We start from the raw sequence: 15,557 nt of genomic DNA, 5'->3' as shown, positions 1-15,557 counted from the left end.
ACACTGTAAATTTGTACGCGCGTGTACAAAAATACTCGTAATTAACTTACTTGAACGGAGAGTAATTTTTTCGTTACAGATCCGATTCGAGTCTAACATGCACTCACCCTTTCGTAGTGACGAGTACTAATTTAGTACGAAACCAGGAAAATGAAACTGAAAATTGAAAACCACGTCCACGTCAGATCCCACTTTTGTCCAAAAAGGGGTAAAATTGTCAACTCACACCAACAGAAAAGAAATTATAGTGAAATATAGGGACGGGTCGTCACATGTCAAGTACATGTACGCATATATATATATATATATATATATATATATATATATATATATATATGTATGTATCAATCAATTGGAAACAATGTTAAAAAAAGTGCCAAAAGAATGTATCCAACATTGTTAAGAATTTGACCAAAGGAAAACATTGTTATGAATGACAAAATAGTTGTCACATGTCAATAGAATGTATCTGTACCATATATAATTAGCTATGGGGTACAATTTCAAAATTGTTCCAAAAGTTAAATGTTTTAATATGTAACCTATAAAAATGTTTAAAAAGAATGTACCCGTATAATTATCTGAGTACAATGGTGCACGTAATTATAAATTAAAAAAATGTGGGTACATTTTATACAAAAAATGGATAAGTTTTATATAGAAAAATGCGTACATTATATAGAAAACACTGTGCATTTTATATGAACATCAATGGACACATTTTAGATTAAAAAAATAAATAGATTTTAAATTAAAAAATGGGTACATTTTACATATAACAAGTGGTACATTTTTAACAAAACATGGGTACATTATAATAAATTATGGGTACAAATAAAAGGGGAAAAATTATGAGTACAATAAAAATTTTAAAAATATGGGAACAAAAAAAAATATATATATATATGGGTACATATTAAATTTGTAAAGAAAATTGGTACAAATTAAAAAAAAGGTTGTAAATTAAAAATGGGTACAAACTAAAAGTAGAAATATATGATACAAAGTTTAGTCATATATATAAATATATCAAACGTAACGTTTCTAACACTAAATGAATATATTTAGTAATAAAATTTAATTATCTTGACACGTAAATGTTTATTATTGAAATAATGGCATTCATTAAAACCTATGGACCTTGATCAAAAGTTGAAAATGAATATGGTTTTAATCAATGGAGTACGAAAAAAAAGGATGAGAACCTAATTTCTCCAAAACTTAAACTACCATTACACAAAAGTATAAATAATATAAAAATTAAATAATAAGTTATATTAAGTCAGATCATATCATTATCAAATCGAAACAACCTCAACACATATCTGGATCTATTTATGATCGGATTATCGAAGTAAGATCTTCTTTGGATAATCAGATTGAAAGTCGTGATCCGTATCCTTCACTAAATCCAGGTCAAAATTCAATCCATCAATAGGTCTACTGCGCACGCGCGCGCGCTCTCTCTCTCTCTCTCTCTCTCTCTCTCTCTCTCTCTCTCTCTCTCTCTCTCTCTCTCTCTCTCTCTCTCTCTCTCTCTCTCTCTCTCTCTCTTTTTACATACTCATGTTTATCTCTATACGTTAATTCCTTCTTGCTTTAAATTTATTATGCCAAAATGCCAAAAATGAATAGGGTGTCGATGAGGAAAAAATAAAACTAGTGGGAAAATCATCTCTCTTTTTCGTGCAAATATGCACCTGTTAATAAACGATCTAAAAACAAAGTGAAGAATGCAAATGTACAAAACAAGAGTGTGAAAGCAACGATTCGAAAAAGGAGAAAACATAGCACAATTCAAAACTATTTGCATTAAGTTATCAAAAGAAGGAGAATATTGTGCAGACCATTTTCAGATGGGGGTTGGATCTGTCATCTAGTTGAACATTAAAATAATGCAGCAAAAACCCCTTTTTTTTTAATATTTTCTCGCATATCAATGGAATATTAGGTCATAAATTAACTAAAAACTTTGGCTAAATATTTAAGCATTATTTTGTCCCTTTGGAGGTGCAGACTGCAGAGCATATTAAAGGAAACATCCTGGAGTCTTCCAACCACGTGCAAATCGTTGTTGAAATATAAAATAACACATGCTTAAATGCAAAGTTGCAAACCCATAATAATCCAAAGCTAATATAAAAATCATGAAAAATTATACCTAATTAACATGTTTTCTGCCAAAGGATATGGTCTGGTCTGCTGGTTCAGACCTTCTAGCCCATTAAAAAAAAGGGCAGAGTTTGATTTTGGTTTTGGTTTTCGTTACTCTTCTCTTAGTCATCTGCATATCAAATATTTATTATTACTCGATATTGAGTTTAATATTCTGGTTTTTTTTTTTTCTTTTCATTATGGTGAACATTATGATTTACTTGTCAACAGTAGTAACCAAGAATTTCTTCACTGCTAAAAATGAGAGACCATGTATTCGTTAATCATCTGATGACTAGGCAAACATAATTAAATATATTAAATGAAAATACGGCAAGTAAAGGAAATTGGTGGTGATCATGCATTGTGTTGGATAATCAAGGCAATCATGTGCAATGCCTGGGAAAAGCAGCATTCATTTCACTGTTCATGATGCACTTACCTCAGACGAAACATCCTCGATTGCCCACAAAGATTTCAAACCACATGTACCGATCTTGGACATCGACTTTCCCTTTATTAAATTCTATTTACTTTGCCTTCCCTTAATTTATATAAATGATCATTTCAAGGTGGTTAAATATCAAAAGATCTGATCTATCAACTTGTGTGGCGGACAATCTTTGGCCGGTACAGTGGTACTACTCATGCTTAAAGCTGACTATTAACTTACAAGTTATTCCATCAAACTAATATTCATGTATCGTAGGTTTTAAGTTCAAATATCAAAAGGTTCATCTTTGTTAAAATTGTAAAAATAAAACTGAACAATGTCACCTATTCGACTTGATTTGGTTTGTTTTGATTGTTTCTATTTGATTTTTTTAGGCTTGTCTCATCAATCACTTGCAGCCCAAGCTTAAATCCAACCCCTCTTGCACGAATTCATCAACGATTCAAAGAGAAATACTAAGAAGATAATGATGGAAAAAAATAAATGAAAAAAGGACCAAATTAATCAAGTTGAAATACATCATTTTAGTCACCGTCATCAACCTCAATGTATTTATATAAATTCTAATTACTTTATATAATTCGACTTACTTTGCCTTCACTTTAGTGTATTTATATAAATGATCATTTCAAGGTGGGCAAATATCAAAATATCTAATCTATCAGCTCGAGCGTCGCACAGTCTTTAACTGGTACCTCTCATGCTTAAAGCTGATTATTAACTCACAAGTTGTTTCAACGAGTAATATTCATATATCATAAGTTCTATGTTCAAATATCAAAATGTTCGTTTTTGTTGAAATTGAAAATATAAAGCCGAACAATGTCACTGGTTCGACTTGATTTGATTCATTTTGATTTTTTAGGCTTGTCTCATCAATCACTTGAAGCCCAAAGCTTCAATCCAAACCCTCTTGCACGAATTCATCAACGAATTCAAACAGAAATATTAAGAAGATAATGATGGAAAAAAAAAATTGAAAAAAGGACCAAATTAATCAAGTTGAAATACTTATTCTCTTTTTAGTCAAAGCCATATATATATACTTGTTTCCATTTTTCTTCAACATTAAACTATTATTTTTATACACAAGATCAACCAAACTTCAACATATAGTTTATCATAATGATTTCCCCATTTTTTGGCAACAAGTATTTTATTTTGAATATGCTAAATTATTTTAATTTAACATTAATGTAGATAGACACACATAAACCGAATGATTCTTTTCTTAAACAATTTAAGAAATGAGAAAGCGAGTGTGTAATAAGCTTGCATCTAGGGGTGGACATAAAATGATAAAATAAACTGTAAAAAATTGTGTTGACAAAAAAGTCAATTTAGGTTCAAGAACTGGACCTAATCGTTTATATCGATTCCGATTACGGTTTTCATCTTGAAAGAACCGTCAGAACAGGATCAAACCGTTTTTTTATTTTTTAAAAATCTAATTCACTTATCCCATTTTTTATATTTTCCCAAAATTGGAAATTATTTTATTTTATTTTATTTAAGAACGTTGCAAGAAGTAGTGTCACATCCCGGCCCAGGGCGGATCACTTCCCGGGCCCGCTCCACCACCGTAGCACGATATTGTCCGTTTTGGGCTTACCATTCCATCATGGGATTGCTCTTGCGCGCTACTCGCTTTACTTTAGAGTTCCGATGGAACATGAAGCCAGTAAGCTCCCAAAAGGTCTCGTGCTAGGTAGAGATGAGAATATACATATAAGGATCACTCCCCTGGACGATGTGGGATCTTACAAGTAGTATTGTTAGACATTAATTGAATTTATATTTCTTTCTAGCACATATTTATGTATTTATGGCATGCTCTAGCTCAATATTGGGGTGGAGTAAAATTAAATAGGGGTGGGCATAAAATACGGAGAAATAGAAGATTTGTCTAAATATATATAATTTTGGTTAGAACTGTAAACTAATATGAATCGAACCAGAATCATCGTGAATCGAATTGTATGATTTTATCAATAAATTTGAGCAGACTGCACTTATTTAAACGGTTAATATTTTACGATTCCAATTCTTATTTGAAAGTGGACTGAACTGAACTGGATCGTGCCCTCTCCAAACCACATTCGGTAGGCAGCTGTATCAACTCAAATCTGGTACTAATCCCTTCATGCTTATCATCTTTTAACTACTTAACCCATTAATTAATTAATTAATTAAATTCCCCATATTTGCACGCCCCCAACCCAATTCAAATTTTAAACGCAGAAAAACGCCATGGCGTGGACTGTTAGAATTTAAACCATGACCGCCTGGTGTCGGTCGACAGTGAAGGCCGTTGGCGTCTCACAGTCTCATCCCAGCGCCAGGTATACAGCTGGACTGACAGCTTGTCAGTCACGACCCGATTTCCCATTTCGCGACCGCTCTTGTCGTTTTCTCCACATCAGCGGTTTCGTGCGCCCCAAAAGAACAATAAAAACAAAATAAAATAATAAAGTTTACGAAACCGAACCAAAAATCTTAAAATCTTTCTCACGTAAATGCTCTCCAGCCTGGCTCAGTCAAACTTATCCTCAACTGACACTCCAAAATATCCCCAATTTGTCGCGATATTATGATAAATTTGTTTGTTTTTCCTTTAAGTAACTTAAGCCAAAACGGGAAACGAGGTCTTAACGCTGTCACTGGAGAAATATCGTGGCGCCGATATTTTAGGGGAGGAGGATTCTCAGCAATCCAGAGGGGCCGACGTGGCAACGCGTGGTGGTTATACAGCTGTAGAGTGATGTAACGGGTAACGGGTAACGCAGCAGTACCGGTTGCCATAACGCCTTTTACCCGATTCGGTTACCCTAGGCCCCTCCTTTATAAACCCCTCCTACTCGTCTCTGCCTCTCTCACAACTCTCCGAGCCTCCACGGCCGAGACTCTCTCTCCCTTTCCCTCTCCTCCAATTTTGTAGATTATTTATCCCCTTTCAAATTTTGATTTCGTTTTTATCTAGGGTTAGGGTTTTTCATTTATTTATGGATCAACAAGAGTCGGCAGCAATGGAGTCTTCTGCGATGGTGCAGAGAGAACTGGATCGGGTTAAAGGTCCCTGGAGCCCCGACGAGGATGAGAAGCTACGGCAAATCGTTCAGCGTTACGGCGCTCGCAACTGGTCAGTGATAAGCAAGTCGGTGCCGGGACGATCGGGCAAGTCCTGCCGGCTGCGGTGGTGCAATCAGCTATCGCCGGAGGTGGAGCACCGGGCGTTCACTCCCGAGGAGGATGAGATCATCGCCGGGGCCCACGTCAAGTACGGAAATAAGTGGGCCACCATCGCCAGACTCCTGAACGGCCGTACGGACAATGCGATCAAGAACCACTGGAACTCGACGTTGAAGCGGAAATTCTCGGCTCTCTCGCCGAACGAAGACGGCATGGCGATCGACGAAGGTTTACTTCGTCCGGATAAGAAAACTGCGACGGCGGCGGTGTCGTTTTCTGGTCTCTGTTACAGTCCGGGGAGCCCGTCCGGATCCGACGTCAGCGAGTCTGACGTTCCCGCCACCTCATCCTCTCAAGTATTCCGGCCCGTGGCAAGAACCGCCGCTATCGTAACTCGGGAGTCGCCTCCGAGTCAGACTGAGTGGTGCGAGCCGTCGACTCTGCTGACTCTGTCATTACCGGGAGCGGAGGCGGCGATGCATGAGTTGCCAACCGATGAATCGGCCCCTCGCCGAGGACAGAGAACGGCGTCCTTGCAGCCGGAGAAGGAGACGAATGTCAATAACAGCAATACGATGTCGTATGGGCCGGAGTTTATGTCAGTGATGCAGGAGATGATTAGAAAGGAAGTGAGGAGTTACATGGAGGGAGTAGTGTGCTCACAGAGTGAGGGCGTGAGGAATGCTGGGGTTAAGCGCATTGGGATTAGCAGGCTCGATTAAAAGTCTAAAACCAGAAACGAAAACAGGGGATTAGGAAGTTAAGTAATCAGGATTAGGGAGTTGATGAGAAGACGACGCAGAAGAAAATTTTTAATTTTCCCTTTTTCCTTGGAAAAAAAAATAATTTTGAGAATGTACAGAAGGCTATCTATTACTTTTTAGAATGTACAGAAGGCTTTAGAAATTTGAATTTTCTTTCGATTTGTTGGACCCAAATTTCGGTTGTTGATTTGATTATGGCACTGTTTCGAAATCTCAAAATGAACTAGCTTACTGTTGTTTTAATCCTATCCCATCGCTTCCACCTCTTTCTCCGTTCCATCACACTTTGCCATCTCGATTGAATCCAAAATTCAATTGTGGAGGAGAACGGGCTTCTGATCTTCACGACGGAACTTCTCTAGAGCCTTCATTCTTTTCTCCACGTCCACTAAGCTCATGCAGTTATCCGTGCATAAAGCAGTATAGGCTTGCTGGAACTTGTCAACAGTAGAGTCAACATCCTCAACATAGTATCTCATACATGTTCCATAGTATGAGGGGCCTATTAGCATGAACATCGTCACTCTCTGGGGTGGTTGCGGCCTTAGGAGTTTGATAGCTCACTCTCGGACTGGCGGTAACAGTGTCGCTGGTGTGGTTACTGCTGACCTGCGCAACAGAGGTATCTGCAGCTGAGCCGCCATCAGGTGTTTTGTCAATGCCAGCGTTGACAAGCTTTCTTCAAGGTTCATCTTTAAGGGGTAAAGTGATCTGGTCGAGAGGTTCTTGAGTTCAACTCTCAATGAAAGCGTCAATTGTTGGAACCAAATCCCTGCACCACCATGAGTAACAAAGATGCTCGAATCCATTTACTTGTAAAAGAACACACAACCGTAAGTAAGCCTAGAACAGGGGGATGGGGGTTGTGGTGGTCAAAAGCTGTCTGACGGTCAAGTTAGTAAGCAATATTATGATTCAAGCAATGGGTAAGAGAATAACTATGTAATACATTGCCAGAGATGAACACTAGAAGGATGTATCTATACTAGTCGAGGAAAAGACCTTTTAAGATATTAGAATCCATATTAAACCGAGAGAATCTATAAGGATATCTAAGAAATAGATATTGCATCCTCTTAGGAGTGTGATTACTTGCGGTGCACGCCAATCCTTATACAATAAGGACTCCAAGATTATAGGAAACATGTTGATTTCTTGCTGGATTAGGTTCCCGAATCTTGCGGAACAAGAATGGTCTCTCTTAACAAAGTCGGCGGACTTCGCCCATTGATTCCGGAACAAGATGATGGTGGCATCAATGACCAATTTAGTTAACTCCATTATACAAGTTGTTTAGTCCATGACCAGACTTTAAGGTATGACCATAGAAAATCATGGTGTCCACAAGGTGGGAACCTTTTGTGACAGGGTCGGACGGCTGATGTAGTAGAGAATTCTTATGTTAAGTCGAGCACTATTTATAGTCTTGAAATCAATACAATCTGAGTGACACAGTGGATGTAGCCTAGTTATATCTTAAGTCCATCCTTCTTTAGTTTCTAGCCGCAGCTTACCAAGGGCTTGTTGTTTTAATTTGTTAACTAGCAAGTTTTGAGCATTAACATTCTCTTCTGTTTTGAAAACTAAAGCGTTTGAGATGCGACGTCATCATCCTGCCGATTTGTCGCCATTTTTCTAACAGTTGTGATTAGTTGATCAGGGATATATAAACTAAGCTTCAGAAGTTCTTCTTTATTTTCCTCTTCTTTTGAACCGAAACTCTGCCAAATTTTCTTCTGCGTTTTTCTTTGATTATGAAGAACTTGTGCCTACAAATCTCCAACATTCTTTATCAATTTTCTTCAGGTTTATCCCACAAAATGGTATTTTTCTTAGCCACTATATAATGTAAATCAGTCGTGACTTTAAATTGTTCTCTTGAATTTTGCCTTGCTGGTTGTCGTCGGCGAGGATCACCATCGTTAAACCTTCATAAGATCGAGTCTGGGTAGATTGCCCAATAGACCAACTAGAATTATGACCTTCTCAATCGTGCACCTATCAGCCCTAGCACTTAGGAATTTGTAATTTTGAATAGACTACCTTCATATTTCTCTTTTCTTTTCTAAAGTTAAAACTATTTGTAGATACCGAGCACACACAATGTTGACCATTCCAGACTTTAAGAATTGTTAATGGTGGGCCCATTTAGGCCCACCCACAAGCATAAGCCCAAGGAAAGGTTAAAGAGCGCAAAGCCCAAAAAGTTTAGAGATGGCCGACCCAAGTGCTCAGGTTAATTGAGATGAAAAAAGTCCTACTCGACTGAGAAGAACACGTGGGTGTGCCAACAACTTTATGGCACAAGTCTCCAAGAACAGAACTACTCAAGTACTATTTAGACTACTCAACAACGTGTAGACAGTAGTAGAGGCCTAGGATGGGACATAAGAGCAGTCAGGGCAGTGTTCGCCAAGGCAATTCAGAGTAACTGAGTTTCATGCGGGACGCTCGAGCCACCTCAGCCTTAAAAGACATGCAATCTGACTGCTAGAACGTCACTTCGTCAACAAATGCTAAGGTAAGTAGGTGAAAAGTTGTTAGTAAGCTAGCAAAGGTGGTTGACACATTAAATGCTGGTTTAAGAGGCCTTAAGAGGGAAATGCCTATATAAAGGGGTACATAACTTCATTATGGAGGTCAGATGAATCAAAGAGGATAGACTGAATATATTAGCCGAGTGCTATTTAGATTTGAAATCAATATCTTGAGAGCAACAAAGTGGGTGTAGCCCGGTTTTGAAGGGTGAACCATTTCTATCTTTGATACCATCTTATGTCATTTAATTAAGTTTTTTAACCTTACAATTTTGATCGTTAACAAGAATGATAGCTGAGAGGCCCAAGATTACGACCACTTAGTTGGGAGCTAATGCATTGACTTTGAAGCCATAACGGACCTCACTGAAGCACTCAAGGATGATTTACCGTAGAAGACCTGAGTTGCTGACTACAACTTCTCCAAGTTCCTCCGCTCATGGCAAGGAGCAAGGAGAAAAGTCAAAGGATTTAAAGACAAGATTAATAACTAATCCCTATTTTAAGCTTTCCTTATTTAAGACCAACTCAATTAAGTAAGGAATCACAATCAAATCCAATCAAGGATACTACGAGATAATCCCAAGATATTATTATTATTATTTATTAAAAAAATGCCAATATATTATTAACTAGACAATATCTTCAGATTAATTCTCTACTCTATTTAGTAGACAACACACCTTGGCCAATTGGATGTCGACACACGACATGAAAAACCTTGCAAATGTGGTCGGCCCTATGCTATATAAATACCTCATTATAATTAATTTATGGTAAGTTTTTACTATGCAACCTAAACTCTCTTAGAAAAAGGGGATAAATTTGTATGTAAATCTTCATTGATACCAAACTCACATCTATGGAAGCATTTGGACTTTGTCAAGAATTAGATTCAATGATAATAAATAGGGTATATATTACAAATGGTTCCTAAAATTGACCCACACCATCAAGATGATCCCTGAAATTGAAAACCCTAAAAATCACAAATCAATGTGGCCCTTCCATCATAATTCTGTTAAAAATTTTGTTATGTGTTGATGTGGCTAGGGGTGGGCACGGGTCGGGTCGGGTCCAAATTTGGAGGGATGAGACCAGACTCGTTTTAAAATGTAACACGCCGAGTATAAGAAATTTGAACTTTAGAACCGGACCTAACCCGGCCCGAAAAAAGTGGCCGGTTCAGGGCAGATCCACGGGTCTTTTTTTTTTTTTTTTACAAAGTTTCGTTTCCATATATAGCTATATATAAGTATATTTACAGCCATCTTCCCTTACATATATCGTTGCCCAGAAAAAAACCAAACTTATTGATTGACGTTTATGATCTTTAAACGAATTCATGATATGGACTGAGATTAATCACCAATTGATTCATGTAAACATCTGAAAAGAGATGCCAAACAAAGAAGACAACATGAGGAAGGACTAGGAAGAGAAACCATATAGTTTTTTAGAAATTCAAAACTTTGAGCCTTGTAAACCGAATCTCTGAATTATAGTCTCACAAATAGTTTCCACTATCAATAAAATACTCAATTTACTTTCAAGCTTGTAGATTCAAAGCAGAGATTGCACATTGCACAGGTTGCTGAACACTTAAAGATCGTAGCAAGGTGTTGTGCATTTGTAGATTTGGACAATAAATAAATTCCCATTCAGTGCTATACAACAAGTCTGCAAGTTTGAACAATACATTAATTCCCAATTCAAATTTCAAACATTATGGAATGCCTAGTAGGTACAATATGAACATTTGAACACTAAATCCCTAAATTCCAAAATCCCAATTTCTACGAAGGAAAATTTATGGATTGTGTTTGGGGTATGAAGAACTACCCAATAGACTGAGAGATTGTAGAAAACCCTAGCTCTCAAATCTAAAAATTGATCAGAGAGAATTAGAGATTGCAGATAACCATAAATCCCTAAGTTCAAAAAATTAACTAGAGAGTTAAAAATTAAGAGTTCAGAAATTATATTACCTTAATTTGTAAGGAGATGAGATGACGATGGTGGTCTCAATTCGGAAAGATGATGGTGTTGGTGGTTGTTGATGGTTACCACCACTGACATTTGAGGGAGACGAAGATGGAGTTGAGGGCTGTGGAGTCTAAGATGTCAAGGACTCATCTCGAGCCTAGTCTCCTGTTCTTCACTTTTCCCTCTCTCCATCGAGAAAAGTAGCAGCGGCTGCGAGTCCAAGGTCAAGGATATGTCCTAGGCCGACTTAAGCCGCCTCGAGATCGAGCTTGCTGAGGTCGAAATGCCTGGCCTCGTCTCATGCCACACCGAATTTGTCTATTGTTGTTGCTACTTTGATGGATGGCTGCTATCGAAGACTCGACTCGAGCTCAAATCGTGAATAAATGGATAATGGGAGACTAAATGACTTAATCTGTGAGATGAAAATATTGCAATCAATGGTGAAAAGTAGGACCCAAACTGCAGTTACCCGCCCCGACATGTGGGTACAAAACCCGTTTACCCACTTCTAGATGTGGCACATAAATAGGGTCCACAAGATGCAAGAGTTTTTATCACAAATGGTCCCTAAAATTAACCCACAAGATCAAGATGGTCTCTGAAATTAAAAATTGATCAACGTAGTACCTGAAATAGGTGTCGCAAATCAATATGGTCATTCTGTCACAATTCTATAAAAAAAATCTGTTATGCGCTGATATGGGTTTAATAAGTAATTAGAAAAGTTGTCAAAACACCTTTTTCAATAGTTAGATTATCTCAAGGCAGAGCTTGCTGTTCTTCGCGTCACCAAGATCCAGGGAAACACCCAACAAACTCTCCAAGGTTAAGGTTGTGAAGTTGTCAATCGTCCTAATTTTGAAGATGAAGTTACAAAAGTCGTCACCAGTCCAAGCTGTCACCAAAGGTAGTCTCGATTCGGGTTCAATTTGACAAATGATGTCAACGGGTGTAAAGGTAAGTGTCTTAAGAATTTTCTTTTTTAGAGACAAGACGATGAAGGCTACCATAAATAGAGGTAAAAGAGTATGGGTTTGGATTAGAGGTGATTGTGGAACCAAGTTTTTGGATTGACAATTTTTCTAATTAATTATTAAATGGTCCTTGAAATTTACCCACCCCATCAATATGGTCCTGAAATTAAAAATCAATCAATATCATCCCTGAAAATGAGTCGTGGAAATCAATGTCGTCTTTCCGTTTAAATTCCGTTAAAAAAATCTGTTAATGTGCTGACGTGACACATTATGAACCTCTCACTTTAATATTATAATGACATGTGGATTAAAAAAAATTAATTTTTTAATTTGGCCTTTGCATTAATTAAATAGAAAATAAAAAAGGAAAAAAAAGGGAAACAAAACGACTCTATTACAATGAATTGTTTAGTTTAACCTTTGAATTCCTCCATTTCCTCCTCTTCTCATTTTCGTCTTTTCATCAACAATGCTCAGAAATCAACAATATCCATCCCAGTAACAATAATAATAATAAAAGCCATCATACATAGAAGAAATCTTTATACATTCATAACCACCAGCTACTAAAACAACATTTGCTTCTAAAAAAACGAACGCGAACTCAAACCGTGAATGCAGATCTGAAGGCCAGAGTGGCAACAAAGGCAGAGACGAATGAGGAGGAGATGGATGCGGTGGGGGAGACTAGGCTAGGAGTCGGAGTCTCCTAGGCGGCGTCGATGGCCGAGAGGACGAGGAAGAGGACTACCATGAGGGTGACGACTAAGGATGCCTTTGAGACTACCATTGTTGATAGGGTTTGGACCTCTGTGTGCTTTTAGGAATCAGGGTTTTTTTTAAGATGCAGAGAGACTGAAAGCACATGTATATGAGTTGAGGTGAGAGGTCGAATCAATTACCCAAAATAATGAATAACGATTAGGAAAAAGAAGATTGGTTAAGGTTGCGGAAGAAAGGTTGCTAGAGTAGCTGCAATCTCTAGTCCTCGTTTCATTTTTTTATTTAAAAATAAACTTTATTTTCGTAAAACAAAGGTGAATTAAAAATAAACTTTCCACTAATCCATGTGGTATCATAATTTTAGAGTGAGGGCCCACAATATGCCACGTCAGCACATTAACAGATTTTTAACAGAATTTAAATGGAAGGACGACATTGATTTACACGACCCATTTTTAGGGACGACTGATAGGAGCATATTTAGGCAACTTAGTTGACTCATTTTCGTGCATTGATGTTATTAATTCTTAGTTATTTTAAATCTTCAAGCTTCTTTTGTGTGTTTTCAGGATCATAAGACGTATTTGACGAAAGGATGCATTGTGGAGCCTTTTGGGGCCTTTTGGAGCACTTTTGGGCTAAGGATGGATAACTTATTCTTGGAGCCAAAGTGTTGGACGAAATTGAAGGCCTTGTATGCACTTTAGGACATAAAACAAAGGGCCTAGCCCATTCTCTTCCCAAAAACCATCCTAACCCATGCATAACCTACCAATTTCAGCCACATGCACCCAAACACAACCATTGTCGTGGCCTCCCATCCTAATTCCAGCCATCTCACTTCATCATTGCAGCCACCATTCACCCTAGTTGTCAATCACATGCTTTCCCATTCTATAATTCATCCACATGCATCTTTAATCATTCACTCACATGCTTTCCCAACAAACAATTCAGCCATATGCACACAAAATCACCCATTGCCGTGCACTCCCATTCCATTTCCAGCATTCCCCTTTGCATTTCCAGCTTTCCACCAACCAACCTAGTTGTCATTCCACATGCATTCCCTCTTTAATCATTCCCTCCTAGCTGCCATTCACATGCTCTCCCATCCATTCTCTCCCTATAAAACCATGCAATGCATTCATACACACCATTCCCATTCACAACACAAAACAATCACACAACACACCATCACAATCACAAAACCAATGCCGTGCAAATCCATTCCATTTTCTGCATCTTTTCTCTCCATTGCCGTGCCCTCCAACCATCACACATCCATTCCTCCATACAAATACCACCCCAAAACCTATCCTTAGACCTTGTGCCGCAACAAAGAGGAAGAGAAGAGGGCCTAAACGTTCATACAATTCAAGTTTGAGTTGTTGGAATGTTTAGGTGTTTCTTTTCCTTTGATTTCAATGTTTAATTTCAATTCTCTTTGTCTTGTACGTATGAGGAACTAAACCCCCTTTAGCTAGGGGGTGATTCGAAACCATGTTTATTCTTGCAATATGATTTGATTACCTTTGGTTGGAATTTCATAAGTTGTGGATTCAATTTGTTTAACCATTTGATTAATAACTTATTTATGTATGTTTATTGAGAGTGCACGCTTAATTTTCATGCATGAATATGACGCTAGAATATAAGTGAGTTTCACCTAATACTTATGAACTTATATTCACAAGTAGTGGAGGTTGCTTATAAACAATCGCGTTAAATGAATTCTTGGCACTAGTTTCATGCTCATCATAGTAATGAAGGCCTCGTCAACACTTATAGTTTTCATGATGCTTAATGTTCTTTGATTGTATCTTTATTGTGCTTTTCACGTAAAGGACTTTTGGAGAATGTTGTGAATTGCGTTGCGCAAACCCATCCAATTCATTAACTTAAGGAGAACTTGACGGTTAATTTAAGTGGACCTAATTAACCCGGGGTGTTGAGTTTCATAATTTATCGAAAGACCAACTGAAAATCATCTTGTATGCAAGTGTAACATGTGTGGAGAAGAACCTTCTAGCTAGCATTCCATCCATATTTTCAATACATTCATACTTACTTTTTGCCCTTAATTATAATCTGTCCATTTAATTTAATCTCATCCAAACACAATCCCCCCATATTTTGTTAAGTCTTAGTCATTATAATCTGTCTTATTTTGGTTTTTAAGTATTTGGAGTCACAAACACATTTAAATTCGTCCAAATCTGCCTAGTTTACATTCTTGTTTTGTTTGTTGATTTTCGTACAAAACCAAATTCCCAATTGTCTTAGAGTATCTAATTGGTTCAATTATGTTTTAGATTGTGTTTTTAGCTCATTTTGAGTCTAGTGAACTTGTTTCGAGTTCTCTTTAAGTGAGTTAAGTGTTTTAAAGGTTATTTTTATTTCTTTAAGTTAGTTTAAAGTGTTTAGCACCCGTAGTTAATCCCCGGTTAGAACGATCCCTACTTACATCATTACTACAATTGTCACAAATAGGGTTTAATTTGCGTGCGTATAAATCTCGCAACAAATTTTAGCGCCGTTGCCGGGGATTAGCAAAGTTGCTAATCCCTTGTCTTGAGTCTTGTTTAAATTGTTTAGTTTTTGTTTTGTTTTAATTTTCTTTTGCACCGTGTGTGTGTGTTTTGTTTTTGTGCCGTGTGTGGCACCTTATTTCCTTACTTGTGCCGAGTCTATTAAGTTGGTTACTTATCTTGTTTGCTCTTGTGTGTAAATACTAGTTGATGACCCGTAGCTCACAACCTGTTCGTGA

General features: G+C 37.5%; 1 protein-coding gene and 1 long non-coding RNA gene across 2 annotated transcripts; one reads left to right on the top strand and one right to left on the bottom strand.

Annotated features, from left to right (window-relative positions):
* The first annotated feature begins 5,484 nt into the window (after positions 1–5,484).
* On the top strand, positions 5,485–6,735 carry LOC137726094 (transcription factor MYB44). The gene has a single exon (XM_068464964.2). The coding sequence runs from the start codon at positions 5,611–5,613 to the stop codon at positions 6,517–6,519; it is 909 nt and encodes a 302-aa protein (XP_068321065.2). The 5' UTR covers positions 5,485–5,610; the 3' UTR covers positions 6,520–6,735.
* A 1,882-nt stretch (positions 6,736–8,617) lies between these two features.
* LOC148696949 (uncharacterized) lies at positions 8,618–11,474 on the bottom strand. Its single transcript, XR_015962053.1, has 2 exons — positions 11,087–11,474; positions 8,618–10,778 (listed from the first exon to the last, which is right to left on the bottom strand). It is a non-coding gene; the product is annotated as an uncharacterized LOC148696949 (long non-coding RNA).
* Positions 11,475–15,557: the final 4,083 nt, after the last annotated feature.

This window comes from Pyrus communis, chromosome 5 (assembly GCF_041283825.1).
Source record: "Pyrus communis isolate YQ-2024b chromosome 5, ASM4128382v1, whole genome shotgun sequence".
NCBI classification, from domain to species: domain Eukaryota; kingdom Viridiplantae; phylum Streptophyta; class Magnoliopsida; order Rosales; family Rosaceae; genus Pyrus; species Pyrus communis.
This window is presented reverse-complemented; position numbering and strand designations above follow the sequence as displayed.

Excerpts from the sequence above, each read along its gene's own strand:
- LOC137726094 (XM_068464964.2), top strand. The coding sequence starts at position 5,611 with ATGGATCAACAAGAGTCGGCAGCAATGGAGTCTTCTGCGATGGTGCAG.